The following is a 15931-nucleotide window of genomic DNA, read 5'->3' on the forward strand; positions in this document are numbered from 1 at the left end:
TTGCTCCAGTTGTGTAGTGTTGCCATCTAGTGAAAATAAAAGGAACATACAACCTTCACCTCCATTAACACTAATATTGTTTACATTTCATCTGAGTGATCGAGTCTCTAAAACAGGGGTCTTCAACGTTTTTCAGGCCAAGGACCCCTTAGCTGAGAGAGAGAAGATTAAGCAGGGACCCCTACTACATAATTGGACTCATGTTAAATGTGTTTTTCTTCTCCAGACATTTAATAAGTAGTCAATCAATAGTCAATACATTATAAACTTGACCTTTGGCTCTTTCCCCCTCTTTTGATTGATTGAGGAATTTATTAACATTTTGGACTTTGTAGAATTACAGTACATTTCAAGCACAACTCAATACAAGACTGTTAACTGTGGATGACACCATAGCATAAACCATAAAGCATTACACTTAATTGTTTACAATAGGGTCCACCATGTTCAATTCATCATAACATTTAGAGACGTACAAATATACACTTCTATATAGCCAAAACAGGAAATCATCAGAGGAGGTAAAAGGGCCAAAAAACATATACAGTGAGGGGAAAAAGGGGTGGGGGGATTCGGATTTTACGGGGGCCCGTTTCGAATTGCAGCCGTCCGTAGGCGCCCTTTGAGAGCGGTTTTGAAGGAGTCAAGGGATTCGCATGACTGTTAGGGCGTTCCACATTTTGGTGGCATAGGGGAGAAATTAAGTTAGTCCCTTGTTTGTGCCGAATCTGGGTAGCCCATGGTTTGTTGAACTCCCTCTGGTGTTGTGGGTGTGGACTTCGTTGACATTAAGGAAATATTTGGACATGGGTATCTTGGTGGTGTATCGAATCTTGTGGACCAGACCCATTGCAAGATGCTGTACTCTGTCGTCAACCCTAAGTTGTAAAACCCTGGTTTATGTAAAAAAAACAAAAGGGGGGAAAGACCCTATCACTCAAAGATTTGGCGGCCCCCCTGTGGTATCCATAGTAGGGGGAGGTGGCTGGTATCTCATGACCTCAAGTAATCTGTTGTTTTTATAGGCCTGCAGCATTTTTATACACATTTGATTCTATATTGGAATAAATTGTGAGTTGTTTTTAAGGTTTGATCCGTCAAGCAACTACTGAGCAATTTATTCAATACCGTATGCATTTCATGCATAGGCTACAGTACGTCAGTTTGATTGTTTCTCTTGTCATTGTTATTTTCTATTATACACATGTATATCTCATTCACTATAATAGCCAGCCAGACAGACAGACAGACACAGAATAATGCTACACAAATAGAAACCAACCCCAGTCTCTCTGGAAATGAACCTAATCAAATTGAACCAAAATCACAAAATCAACATAATGCATTTTTTGATTGATTGATTGAAATCTTTATTAACAGTTTGCAGAATTACAGTACATTTCAAGCACAAACTCAATACAAAGACTGTTAACTGTGAGTGGACGACCCAATTAAGCCTTACACTTGTTTACAACAGGGTCCACATTGTTCAATTCATCAAAACATTTAGAGACAAACAAATAGACACTTCTATGTAGTTAAAGAACAGAACAGGAATTCATCATATAGGAAGCGAAAAGGGAAAAAAAGTATATATACAGTGAGGGGAACAGGGGGATAAAAGAAAAGAAAACGAAAGACAGAGTGTAGGGCGCCTGCACACAACACCATGCGTTGATGCCATGTGTGCATATGTGCAGGCACCCAACACCACGTCCATACAAAAACATAGTACAATCCATAGTACAAAGACAGAGTGTAGGGCGCCTGCACACAACACCATGCGTTGATGCCATGTGTGCATATGTGCAGGCACCCAACACCACGTCCATACAAAAACATAGTACAATCCAGATACAAATTCAGCTTTTACAGAGGCCAGTTTCGATTCACTTCATGTTGTCTGTAGCCTTCATCCACTAAAAATAATACCGTACATTATTTTTAAACTTTGATTGTTGTAATTATGTTTTTCCTACGACCACCACAGAGCCATGTACTGTAGCTGAGAAGGTTCCTATGCTTTTATTTTGAAACGTGTTTGAAAGTCAAGTGACTCCCGGAAGTTTTTGTTTTCTCTAGTCTCACCTGTCAGCTCAGAGACCCTGGCTGGCTGCTACGTTTCTTTGTTTTCCTTTGACCAACACAACTATTTTGTTTCTAGACTCTCTGAATCAATATTACCCACATGTCCGACGCAGACAGGACGTGATATAATTAAAGGCAGCATCTAACAAGGTTAGTGGCTGTCGATGTACAATGATAGGTCGCAGTATCTTAGACCTAGCGTTAAATGGCCAATAGCAGCCGTTAGCATTAGCTAAATGTTATCATGTCACATCGACCCTTGTCACCAGGCAGATACGGATGTTCGTAATACGTATACCTTGTTGGTTATTCATATTGCAATACGTTCAATGTTCTGCAGCCTTGGACGTAGATAGATACGTTTTACTTTTGACTGTCCAAGGTGCCGTGAATGCCATAATATTAGCTTTCAAACAGAGCAGTGTATCGTTGTTTGTTTACATCGTTGGTTCTACAGATAACTTGTTTATTTTTTTCCACGGTTCGTCCTTTGAATTGTACGAGCTTGTTATTGTCATGCTTCACGTGACCACTTCACTGGATATTAATATCTATAGAATTGAGAATTGCTCGCTCCTTCATTTGCGATCAAGACAGAACGAAAGCGACTCGATCGTTCCATGCAACATGTTTCACTTTCGATTTCCTGAAAGACAGTACTTCTGTCGAGGTTCAAAGTTCACACACCCACTCAGAATGATTCTGCATTTAGAGATTCTGCGGACTAAAAACAGTTTATGCTGCATACACGGCTGACATCCGTTTGTTGACACACATTTCATTTAATCTAATGCCAATGCCCTACAAGGCAATTGGGCCTGCCATTGTAAGTGTAGGTCAGTGTATTTAACAATGAAAAAAATATTTATCATGAGAGAAGGAAAGTGAATAGTGATAGTGGTCGCTATCTTTATGAGTCCACCAATCAATTGCTCATCCTGTTCTTGTAGCCCCCTGAGAGAACCTAACAATGATGCCTTTGTACATGTTTTGGTGCTTTAGTTTGATGTTAAAACTCTTAGTGACAATGTAGCTGTCCCACTTTATGGACTCGCTAGCCCCTCTCGGAACCCCCTGGGTCAGCTCGATCTATCGTGCCGAACCCATGGGGTCCCTGTTTGGAAATGTGTTTTCGTATGCAAATGATAGAACGCAGACATAAATACCTTCGGAAACGTAGTTTCTGCGGCGTTTGAGTGATTCTGATCGGTTGAGTGATTCTGATTCTGAGAACTATAGGATACAACGGAAACCGCTGCGAATTTTTGCCGCGGAAGCCGTTAAGTATTTTTAATCTGTGTTTGATCTGTGTCCTTCCTTGTTTTTTTTAATATATTTTTTATCCCACGATTTTGTAACCCATTTTTCACCCCTGTGTCAATCATCTAATGTGATCCTGGGCTCTAGTACACACCCTCCACCAACCTAGTCCCCTGTATGGGGGGACATGGGGAGAGCAACGGACTTGAACTCATGCTTCCTTCATGCCTGAGTGTCCAAGTTGCTCCTTTACACCTGACAGGGGGGGAGTTTCCCTGGTTGGACGTAGCGCGTGGAAGGAACATGTTATTCCAACCAGTTCCTTTCCCCTCCATCAGGCGCCCCGGCTGGCCAGGGGGAGGCAGTTTAGTGACCAGGATTACTGCATGTTTTTTGTGAGGGTACCTACCCTAGGGGACACGGGGAGAACATGCAAACTCCACACAGAAAGACCCTTTCACCAACCCCGCCTTCGGGTATGGGCACTGATGACTTCCTTCCTTGTTTATTGACGTCCCATTGTACCGCCTAGCTGGCTAGCTAGTGGCTAGCTGCCGTCCCTCCCTACGTTCCTGCCTCTGATCTGCTCTGTCGTAGCCAGCCACTAGCTAGCCAGCTAGGCGGTACAATGGGATGTCAATAAACAAGGTAGGAAGAGAGGAATCAAAGCTTCCAAATCGGTCAAACAAAGATTAAAAATACTTAACGGCTTCTGCGTCACAGGAAAATTCGCAGCGGTTTCCGTTGTATCTTATAGCTCTCAGAATCAGAATCACTCAAACGATCAGAATCACTCAGAAGCCGCAGAAACGACGTTTCCGACGGTATTTATGTTTATTTATGTTTGTGTACCAGGTAGCAGGTTAGCGATGGAATAGGACCCCATGGTATGGAGTCTAAAAAATGTCAGAAACTTCACTACCATTGGGTTCTGACTTGTGGGGCCCAGGGGCTATGGACTCGCATGAAATGCAGACCATCCTCTCCTTTGTTGCGGAAATATGAAGAACGTTTTACCTACTCACCAATACAAAGGCGGCTTGTGTTGTAGTAACAAAAGTATTTTATCCTGTGGGGAAAAAATCCCTTTCTGGACAAAAAGTGCATTTTATACACGTGGAGGGGGGCTCAGAGTGCGTCCACTAAGGAAAGTAGTCTTTCTAATAAAACAAGCTGCCTTTGTATTGGAGAGTAGGTAAAACATTATTTATATTTCCGCAACAGAGGAGAGGCTGGTCTTCTACTCTGCATTTATCTTATCTGCCAAAAACATTGACAGATAAGGTTGGTTATCTTTTGCAGTGGTACAATTTACTTAAATTTTTTGCCATTTCATTTAGAGTACATTTCTCAATCATAGAAACCAAATTTAGTACTGTCCAGTGGGGTGATGCTATGTAAGCTGATGTTAGTCTGTGCACTAGGCATGGAGCCCCTGGCGGTGGATGATGACATCTGCATCCTGAAACACGAGACAGCTTATGGCGCAAGTGGTGAGAGCCCTGTATCAGTATGTGCCGGCGACGAGTCTGTGGCATCACACTTTGCCCTGGTCACGGCCTACGAGGACATTAAGAAGAGGCTTAGAGACACAGAACGGGAGAATGCTCTACTGAGGAAGAGAGTCAAACAGTTGGAGGATAAGGTAAACACTGAGACCCCTTTTCCACTGGTTGGTTTCCAATGGGAACCGGTTCAGTTCTTTTTGGTTCTTAGTCCATGAGCCAGAGCTCCAAAATTGGTACGTTAATTATGAATTTAGTGTGCAAAACCATACCTATATTAGATTGTTATCACCATGAAACTTCCCCAGTTGATTACTTACACGAAGCAATGATTTATTGTATTACAATTTTTTTATATGCAAATGAGGCATTATATAGGGAAATATGCAAAGAATATGAAAAAGCTACTACTGTGGAAGGGTTATCTTATATATATTAATTTACTTATATTGATCCTATAAAGAATTTAGTATAGGGATAGTTTTGCCCATGCAATTCATAATTAACTGGAGAAAGTGTCATAAAACTGTTTAACAGCCACAGAGCAAGGCATGTACTTAGAAAGAGATCGTAGGAGACTAGTAAGGTCAAATAGATGAGTGGAATATAAATAAAGGTAAAGATGGATGGATTTAAGTGTTCTCTCGCCTTCTTCATTTCCCCTTTTTCCCCTATGATCTGTTCTAGCTCTTTAGGCCAGAGGCTCCTCCATCAGAGGGTCCCCAGTATGTAAACAAGGCCTTCAGTGCTTACAGAGGTATCTATATAGAAAAGGAGGACCTGCAGATTGAACTCAACAAACTGGTACGTTTATTAGTGTGATTGCCCTGAGGGCAATCAGACTATAGTTTTACTGCAATTTTCTTTTTTTTCTTTTTTTTCTTTTCTTTCTTTATACTAGATAAACTTTATTTTGGCACGCTACTCCTCCCACAGTTTTTGTCGCACGCACTCGAGCCATATGTCAAAACGACGGGCTACATCGGGAATCGTGTGCTCGTAAATTGCTAAGACATTTGTCGGATAGTTTAATTGATATGAATTAATTAGAGCATTAAATTTCCCCATAGACATGAATGGGAAAATGCAAAAACTCACTTTCAAGTATTTTTTCCTCTGAGACCGTAAGGGCTATACTTACAAGACTTAGAGGAGAGATTCATCATAATTACTAAAATTAATTACTCTACAAGTATACCGGTCGGCCTCATGGTGGCGCTATAACAGGCAACTTTACGTTTTTGGGTATAACTCTTGAACCGTAGGTCGTAAAATCAAAAAAAAAAATTCCTTGGGTCATGACGCATCTCCCCATATAGGTCACGCCCATTTGCGTCTAGATAGATTTCCCGCCATTTAGAATTTTGTTCAAAACACACTTTTTGCTCCTCCTCCTACAGATTTTGTCCAAATCTCACGAAAATCGGTACACATGATCTCCGGACCTATCCGATTAAAACAGCACAGTCAGAATTTAGATCTTCCGTATCGTTCGGCCGTAATCTTCTTCCGAAGTTAGTGGGAGGGGCCTGTTTCACGAAAAACGCCACAACTCACGCACGGAATGTCCGATCCGTCCCAAATCTGAATCGCGTGTCGAGGGTGTCTTCATCAACGCGGAGCCAAAAGCGATTCCATTTCCGACGGGTGCGATGTAGGCAATCACACTTTGCAATTTCCCAGAATTGCCTCTTTCTAGTTGATATAGTTATCCTGTCATTTCTCAGTCTGGTGTTTGATTTTAGTTTGATTTTATTATGAACCAAACTTGAAGACATTACTTATAAATCCAAAACCAAGGTCAGTCGCATTCAGAAAGTACAAACCTAAAAACATTACAATACTAAATGTAATATGTCCACTTTCTTCAGTTTCGTACATTCTGAACTAATGGTGTCCACTTAAATGTTACATTTAGATAAATTACATTTGTCATATCTCTCTATCCTACTTTATAGTTTGTTTATGGGCCGTTGATGTTTTCATAATATGAAAACATCAACGGCCCATAAACAAATTCCATATATTATATGGAATTTAACATTGTATTGCTCCCATACAAAGAAGAAAATATACAGCAGATGAGAGAAATAAAAGTATAAAATATACTAATAATGTATAAACAGGGGTGAAAGTGGTTTGAAATTCTTGCGGGTCCTAACACAAATAACCTTCAAGGTTTCATATTGTTCTCCTCCTGCCACCAGCTTCATGAATCATGATACATATTTGCGTCTGTACGGTGTAGAATTTAGAAACACTTGACATCATGTATAGCAAATTATTTAGCTTTTGTTCCTAAAACAAGTTATGAAAAACTATTTGAACTATTCTTGTAATGTGTCAGTCACTAACAAAATGTTTGGAACTTTGGTGTAATACCAATTATAACTTGTCCAGTGTAAATAAGTAAATGCAAGGAAAAAAAGTAAACCAGTAAACTCTGTGATTTGTACAGGAACACTGTGCAGTTGCATACTGTAGCTTGTTTGATCCTGCTGCTTATGTTGAAATATTGAACATCATGACCTAATATTGACCTAACATTAGCAGAAGTGTTTTCTTGTTGGAAATGTCATCATGATTGGTTGTTTGTGAGTTTGGCAGGCAGATGCTGTCCCCTCTTCGTGTTATGCACTGAGGGCCCTATTTTCATAAGTATCCCTAAACGTCTTTGCCTCTCTTGCTTTTCCCTTCTTTTATTTTTTACTATTTTGAAAACGTATTCAAATTGTTCAACTAGCCAAACTACATCAACATGTTGTGAGCTTGCAGATCGGCTATTTGAACTATTCAAAAATGTTTTTTCAAAATAGTAAAACAGGCAAAGAGATTTAGGGATAAGGGGTTTAGCACTGATGAAAATAGGGCCCTGAATCTTTTAGTACTGGCCTACTTTCACCCCTAGGTATAACTTATATAAGTGTTTATATAGTGTTTTTATAAATATAAGTCAGTATGAAGATAGTCTACCACTGGTATATCTCAAATGCTCACTTGTGAATAGTGTTTATTAACATGTATATTAATACTGGATATTAATGTCTAACTTTCTCCTTCTGTCTTCCTTCTGTCTTTGTCAGAAAAAAGAGAAGAATGAGAGTGAGAGGGTGCTGACAGAGCAGCTACAGGCCAAAGAGTTGGAGGTGCTTCAGCTGAGGACAGAGATGGAGACCAGTCAAGGTAGAGGTACAGCACACAGGATTCCATCGCATTTATTTGCTCATGTGTAATTATTGTTTGCTCTAACAAGCATTACTGCTTTTATTTTTATTTTATTAAAATGTGCATTTAAAGGACCACTTCACTCATTGTCAACCTGTCTTCATATAATTGGCCCTCACTAATGCTCATCATAAGATGGCAACATTTCTGTCTATTCTCTCTGTGTCTCAGAGAAGGGCTGTGGACAGTAATTCAGAAACCTGCTTAACGATGATGCTACTCAGAGGCAGGTTTGGTAATTTCAAACAAAATGTCATACTTAAATTAAAGAAAAATGTGAATTGCTATACTAGTTTCTAATTAGCTTGTAATCCTCATCAATTTTGTTATTGGTAGGCAGGTTTCTAAACTGTCTATAGCGATAGAGATGCAGAGTGAGTAGACGGAAATTGTGCCATCTTATAATGAGTATTTGTGAGGACCAGTTATGAAGACGATGACCAAAAATGTGGTTCATTAAGACTGCAGAAATGGAAAACCATACTGAAATATCTGATCGTTCTTGGTGATCAGATAGGATAACCACAGCAGCCAAGGTGCAGGCATAATGAGCCATCAACTCTGACAGTTGCACTGCACTTAAATCTTAAGATGTATTTGGGGCATTTTATGCTTTATTTCAGATGGGTCAGTGTAGAGAGACAGGAAACTAACCACAGAAAGAGAGGAGCATCATGGGAAACAGGAAAGGGTCGGATTTGAAGTCCGAACCCAGGTTCTTGTGCTCAGTAGAAGCATGGTGTGGGCACTATAACTGGCTGTGGTTCAGGTGGCAGTGCTACCAGGCACCTGAATCTACACACCATGTTGTAAATGGAAGAGCATCTAGCATTATATTACAATTCCTTTAGTCATAGGATAATGTGTATTTTAGAAATATTGACCAATAATCACCTTTTATTATTACTTACACTATACAATTCAGAAAAGGTTTATATTTATCGTCTTTTCATCTCATCTTTTTTACTTTTGTCCACGTATGTCTAGTGATGAAGAGTCTCAACACCCCCCCAGACTACTTGGAGGTAGACAGGGTCAACTCTGAACTAAAGATCCGCACGTTGCAGGAGGAACTGGATAGGTTAACACTGCAAAATGGCAGACTGATGGAAAGACTTGGGGTAAGAGAACAAAACGGCACCTGTACATGTTTCTATGTCAGTGGTTCTCAACCTTTCTCATGTGGAGGACCCGAGAATTATCTCTATTTGGCCGCCGAACCCCATCTGAAAATATGTTGTTCCAGGGACCCCCAGAAGCAAAGTTTTTATTTAAAAACGTTCACTCTGAAAGAATATATATAAGTAAGCAAGCAACATTATGGCTCCCGTTTTTTCTATGGAACGGAAGCCCCCGGCTTTCAGAGTAAAAGCTGCCCCCCGAGCTTCTATTTTGAAAGAAATCCCGGTGCTGATTGTGTTAAACCTCACTAGACTGTACTTCTTTTTGACACTTTGTTTTGTTTTAGGAACCCCAAGGTCTCAACGGAGAAGATTTGGATCGGAACCACGACACCAGGTACAGTACTATAATATTACAGAATTTGGGTTGCTGCCAATACTAGGTGTTCTTTCTAAATTAATTTACATTCCATGTAATGACTAATGACTAACTAAACGTTACACAGGGCAGATATGACAAACAACTTGTAACTTAAAGAAATTACTGACGTATTTAATAACTTAATAGACCTACTTTAAAATAAACTAATAGTGGAAATAGCTGATCTACAAGCTCACAACATGTCGAATCACGTTGTGAGATCAGATAGTGTAGTTGACTACTTTGGACACTAGAGGGGGTTATATACCAACTCAGTACACAGCCAAATGTGAAAGACATTTTTTTGTTTTTAAGCCACTCTCTGACATTGAGGTAAAGTGTGGCTGAGATTTCACATGTAACAAAGGAGTGGAAAGGCCAGTTTTTCAGTGCTGGTGGATTAAACGTTACTATGATACCAGCATTTTGTGAATTGCCCCTTAAATACTGCATATTGTTCACTTTTATTATAGTGGTAAATACAACTTTTCAAAAAATAATGATCACTCAATAAATCAGGTTTCATCATTTGATTTGTAACATTTGGAATTCTCCACATTTATTCTCATTCTTTTTCAAGTTTATGCCAACATTTTACTACAGCATCTGTTAAAATGAATCATGAATTATGCCAATGGACTTAATTTTCAGGGAGAGCAACATGCAGCAGATGTATGAAGCTCTGTGCTCTGAGATTACACGTCTCCACTCTGAGCTGAAGTACCAAACAGGCGTGATCAGGAAACTAAAACCACTGCTCAATGACAACAGACAAGGTGAGGCCTCCTGGACACACACACACACACACACACTTTCTCTCCTCTGTTTAAATGTGTTGGCATACTTACATCTCACACATAGCACAAACCTTGTCATTGCGCCCAAGTGTTATTACTAGTTTCCGACCAACAGAGGTTTCGTATACATACTATAGGCGCCGGGTAGGGTACAGTCTGTACCATCCACATTTACAGGGCGTCAGGTTCAACACATCACTGGTTCAACACGGCAGATGACATTACTGAGATATTTCAGCACCATGGAGGTGAGGAGTTCGGCGATACCAGAAAGAGATAGGCCTACTGTTTATTTCAATAAGTACACTTAATTTCTGATAGAAAATCTTCAAAGACCTCTCCTCGTTGATTAATTTTGTGAACCCTGACACTTTTTCTTTCTCTGAACAACGTATAGCAGAAACGGGTCATCAATATCCACTTTGGGGCTCCAAATAAAGCGTCACAGTCCCGCCCCCTTTCAGAACGAGGAGGGCACCGGAAGAGAATTTCCCATTCTTTTTTCTATAGACGTTTCAGAAAGTATTTAAAGACCTTTAAGCCTCGGACAAAGCCAACTCGGCTCCTGACAAATCAGGACAATAAACACATTTTTGGAGCCAAACAAATGGAGTGGAGTTAGTTGCTTTAGAGACAGTTTGAGGGTCCAATGGAGTTAAAAGGTTTTGTCTGACATGCTTTTTACTACTTTTCATTGATTCAATATTTTTTAACCAACACATAGACATAAAGGGTGTTCAATAGCACTGATTTATGCTACAAAATATAAAACTTCAAAAATGCAGTATATAGATTGTAGATCGTCTATTTCACTAATTTTGTATTCCACCATTGTACAACAACGTATAATACATACAGGGTTTAGTTGTTCAAAACAAAAGGGTTAAGCGGTTGATCAGACGAATCGATTTTTGTCGATTATGAAATGTGGATTGTGTCAAGATGTCTCTTGGACGTACAAATGAAGACACATTACAGGACGTAGGAAGGCATGATTCTGAACTCATGCCGAACAATGCCACTAGCCACTAATTGTGGTCCATCTCTGGTTTGCATGTTTTTGGTGTGTGCGATGCGCACACCAAAGTTTTCTTTCTCTGGCATCATGATATGGCTTTCAGCATTGCTGCGGGAATTCTGGTGATGCCAGAAGATGTGGACAAGTGCACGAAACTAACTAAATACAACCCGTTGCGTCTAGCACTGTGCATTGCGCCAAGGTTATGCACAGTTTAACTAGAGAAAATCGGAATTGGACTGACACACCCAAATGCACTTGTGCCATGCAATTTAGAGTAGACGGTGACCATGCGTCATAGATCGTTTAATAAGGGCCTAAAAGCTGTTTGCAGTTTAACAAATCCCTAGTCAAAAAAGTCCTGATTCTGATTATTATTATTTTTTTTTTCTTATAGGTTTATTGTCCTATAAGAAAATAGGATTGGTTCCAAATTATAATGGTAGCTACATATCATCCCATTCTGACTTTTCTATTTATCCTCACTTTTTAAGCCCTCAGACAATCAAATCATCGCTAATGGGGTACACACAAACACAAAGCTGGGCATAGGAGGGGCTAGCCCAGAATGTGCTTGTAAAATGATGTGTAATCACTGGAATTTGACATCTAACAAACAGTTTTCCCCTGAAATTAGTTGTCTGTGTGCTTCTCTGTATTATACTCTACCAGCAGAAGACTATAGACGTGCTAAGGGTATTATGAACTGGTTTGCTCCCTCCAGGTCTGTCCCTCTGAGAAGACATTCCCTTTGTTGTCTGACTGCTCCCTTTGTGCGACAGAAGAAGAGATGGGGATGGGCAAATTAAAAGGAAATATGTCAAGAAAATAAATATAGGCTTATTTATTCCACCAAATAAAGAGGTAATCCTGAAACGTAGGGGGGGGAGAGAGAGAGAGAGGGGAAGAGGGATGCTTATGTATTTATTCAAAGATATTGTGCATCTGTATTCTTCTAAGGTCCCTCCTTTGGAATCACTTTTATTCAAATCTGGGCCTCATGAGACCCTCTCAGGGATGAGAAGAACAGAGGGAGGGAGGTTTGAATGGATGGATGACTGGAGGGAAGAAAGGCGAAGGAGGAACTCTCATTTAAACTTTATTATCCGCTAAAGATGATGATTTGATGGCAAAGCCGTGGTGTGTTCATGATTACGATAGCGACTTTGACTTGTATACAGCTTGATAAGTTAACTGCGTGGGCCATCAATTTCACAATTGTTGCTTGGTATCCTATATATTTGGTGGTCTCAAACTACTGTATTATAGTTTCTTCTACCACACTGCTTGTTTTGTAAGGAGTTTAATGTGAACATTTTAATGTTTAAAAATTGTAATGAAACATTTAGAAAATGTAACCATTTTGTAAAATGTTGATTGAGTGTGAGTTGGTCGCAATGACCCTAATAAGAGTAAACCTTCATATTGCAATCAACATTGCTCACATACTTTGCACTATTGCACCTTGTGGAATGCGGATACATAATTTCCATATTTGTAGGATACGATCAGGAGAAATCAGATTCCTTTATCAAATGAACTTCTGTGAAAAGTATTTGAATTATTTAATATCAAGACTATTCAATCTTTTTTCTTTCTGTCTTTTCTGCATAGATCCATTTTCACACTCAAGGTCAAATTAACATTTAACAATTATATCACATATCCTCTCTTTGCAGAAACCATTCCAGCCACATATCCATAAAGGTATTTTATATTAGTGGCAGTTATACAACATTGCCTTTCATTTTCAAATAATGTTACAAACTTTCTAACATCTGACAAATATTGATTGATGTAGGGGTGCAATCATTAATAAAACGAATAGGTTTAATCAATTTGAATAAAATCATTGATTTACAAAAATAGTGAAAATAGCAGATCTACAAATTTGCTTATACTATATTGACTATTTTTCCTATGTCTTTGTAACACTGCATGACAGATATAAAATAATAATACAACAGGGCTTAAAGCAGCACTATGGAACTTTATTCTTTATCAACTATAATAGCATAGTATGCATGTTTAAGTAATAATAATCAACTTAAACAATTACAATCATCCCTCCATAAATGCCAGTCATAAATAATCAATTACAACACTTCCTTACCAGACATGCTTGCAGAGAATCTTGGGTAAAAGTCAGACATTCACTGCCATGTCATTTGTGTCCAAATTGGCCACACACTGATATCCCAAACTACATAGTGCTGCTTTAAGTGTTTAGTCACAATCAATTTAGTAAACTATATATTAAAAAATAGAATATCTTTGTGTTTCTTGATTTAAAAAAATAAATCCATTATTCAGCCATTATTCAAAAAATAGTATAATTTCTAACTAGTCCTTACCCGTTCGAATATATGAACACCAAATTATGTACAGCCCGTCGGGCAAGTAGTACAGGAAAGGTGTGGTACAGTACAAGTAGTACAGGAAAGGTGTAGTACAGTACAAGTAGTACAGGAAAGGTGGTTGGCACGAAGACACGGATGCTTTCAGAAATATAGGCCCATCCCACTGATTTAGCTAGCCACTTACAATGTCAAGTCACCCCTGTGGTCATGTGTAAGTAATTAGGAGGGGATTTATCTCCCCAAATCATGTTTTTGCAACAAACGTTTACATTTTTCACATTTGTGGCGCTCCCTATGGATGAAAATGGAATTTCACCCTTGACATGTGATAGAAATTTGGGGTGGATTGGACATTCCGTTCATGATTATTATTTTTTTTGTCAAATAGGCCCCTCCCACTAACTTAAGCCGATTACGGCAGAACGATACGGACTATCAAAATTCTGCCTGTGGTGTTTTAATCTAACCTGACTCTGCCAGATTGCGGCAGTACTGAGTTCACAAGTTCCCTCCTGCCTGCATCTAGGATCTCTCGGGCAGAAATGATGAACCCGGAAGCAGCGGGACAAGAATCTGATATGTCCATAATAATTTCGAGTTGTAGTCTTGTTAGGTTAACTTGTGTTTACATTGCGCTGTGGCACAGCTTCAATATGTCATGTCAAGTCTCGTTTTGATCCTGCCTTTAGCGGCCCCATACAGCGCATAACGCTCCGGCCAGAATTGGTCATCGTCTCTGCCTGAGAGATCCCAGACTCACCCGTTGGCAGAATGCAAATGTTGTCCAGCAGGGGGAGTGGTTCTACCAGGCTTAATCGGATAGGTCCAGAGATAATGTGTACCAATTTTTGTGATATTTGGACAAAATCTGTAGGTGGAAGAGCAAAAAGTGTGTTTTGAAGAAAATCGGATTTTACAGCCTACGGTTCAAGACTTATAAGGTAAAATGTAAAGGGGGCTGTTATAGCGCCACCATGAGGCCGACTGAATACTGATGTAATTATTTATTAAAATTCTTAAATAATTATTATGAACCTCCCTGTCCCCTCCAAGTGTTGTGAGTTTTCTCATTCATTAATTCACTAATAAATGTAATTAACAGCATTACATTTCTTAAATTGAAAAAAGGGCTTTGTTAAGACCTATAATATAATGATCAATGCCTGTGTGAAAATTCTGAGGGATTGGTGCAGTCAGTGAGGAGCAGCGACAGTGTTTCAGACATTCTGTGAATTATATGTTAGAATCATAACAAAATAATTGATAGTTACATTACAGCCCTTGGTCTTTTTCTCTGTTCCCTGATCTCTCCCTCCGTCCCCCTTTTTATCTGTCCTTATTTCCGACTTCCTCTCTCTAGCTGCTTCCACAGTTCCTGTCCAGTGCCTGGATGATGTGGAGAAGAACAACAACCATCCAGCACTCCGCATGTCTCGCCCCCCTAGTGCCCCCCCAGTCCCCTCCAGCTCCGGTCGCCCTTGCCCCCCTGTCGGGGCCCCATCAGGACCCCCACTGCTAGATGGACTGAGGGAAGACTGTTGGAACAACGGGCCCTGGTCCACCCAACACTGCCCCGCTGGGGCCATGGGTGGGAACCTCCTACCTCCCCCTCCTGTCAACCAGGCCTCCCTGGATGATAGCTCTTGGTCCTTCCCCAGCCCCCCCAAGCCCAGCGATGCCATGTTCTGGGAGGGACATCCCAGTAGCCCCCCTATCTTAGCTGCCTCTGCCACCTCCAACTCCTCCTCCTCACCAGTTGGGAACTGTAGCCCCAAGAGCCCCCCCAATACCAAGTGGGCCAAGCCCTACTGAAGAAGACTTTGATTAACAAATATGTGAATGTCTGGGTAAACAAATGGATGAATGGAGTCTCCAACCCTGCCACATAGCTACCACCCAACCTGCCTTAAGTTGATAAGACCACTCTTCTGGACTGAACTGGACCTACTGACCATGGGAACTAACCACAGGGCCAGATGGGAGACTTTTCTAAGTATAGCCCTTGGACACTCATTATTAATGTGGCCCCTCTGTAGAACATATCTGACACCTTGGTGGAGAACATATCTGAACTTAATGGAGGGAAAGTTGTTGAGAGGCCTTTAGCAGATGGGTGTGTGTGTTTGTGTGTGTGTG

The 15931-nt window shown here is 40.2% G+C and overlaps 1 protein-coding gene across 3 annotated transcripts; it reads left to right on the forward strand.

The window, feature by feature from the left end:
* Positions 1-2096: 2096 nt before the first annotated feature.
* Positions 2097-15931, forward strand: azi2 (5-azacytidine induced 2). Of its 3 annotated transcripts, none has more exons than XM_080767582.1 (8): positions 2097-2238; positions 4761-4993; positions 5541-5657; positions 7937-8042; positions 9066-9199; positions 9547-9596; positions 10272-10396; positions 15156-15931. In XM_080767582.1, the coding sequence occupies exons 2-8, from the start codon at positions 4775-4777 to the stop codon at positions 15605-15607; spliced, it is 1203 nt and encodes a 400-aa protein (XP_080623708.1). In that variant the 5' UTR covers positions 2097-2238; positions 4761-4774; the 3' UTR covers positions 15608-15931. The 3 variants fall into 3 exon arrangements, with proteins under 3 accessions (XP_080623708.1, XP_080623707.1, XP_080623709.1); XM_080767581.1 differs by having other exon boundaries at positions 4773-4993; XM_080767583.1 differs by having other exon boundaries at positions 4773-4993; positions 7937-8036.

Source organism: Protomyctophum bolini (genome assembly GCF_963924005.1).
Source record: "Protomyctophum bolini genome assembly, chromosome: 7".
Classification (NCBI taxonomy): domain Eukaryota; kingdom Metazoa; phylum Chordata; class Actinopteri; order Myctophiformes; family Myctophidae; genus Protomyctophum; species Protomyctophum bolini.

What these genes read in the sequence shown, in the direction of transcription:
- azi2 (XM_080767582.1), top strand. Translation starts at nt 4,775, where the DNA reads ATGGAGCCCCTGGCGGTGGATGATGACATCTGCATCCTGAAACACGAG. An exon ending in GGAGACCAGTCAAGGTAGAG is followed by an intron (nt 8,043 to 9,065) that starts GTACAGCACACA and finishes ACGTATGTCTAG; the next exon opens with TGATGAAGAGTCTCAACACC. An exon ending in GATCGGAACCACGACACCAG is followed by an intron (nt 9,597 to 10,271) that starts GTACAGTACTAT and finishes CTTAATTTTCAG; the next exon opens with GGAGAGCAACATGCAGCAGA.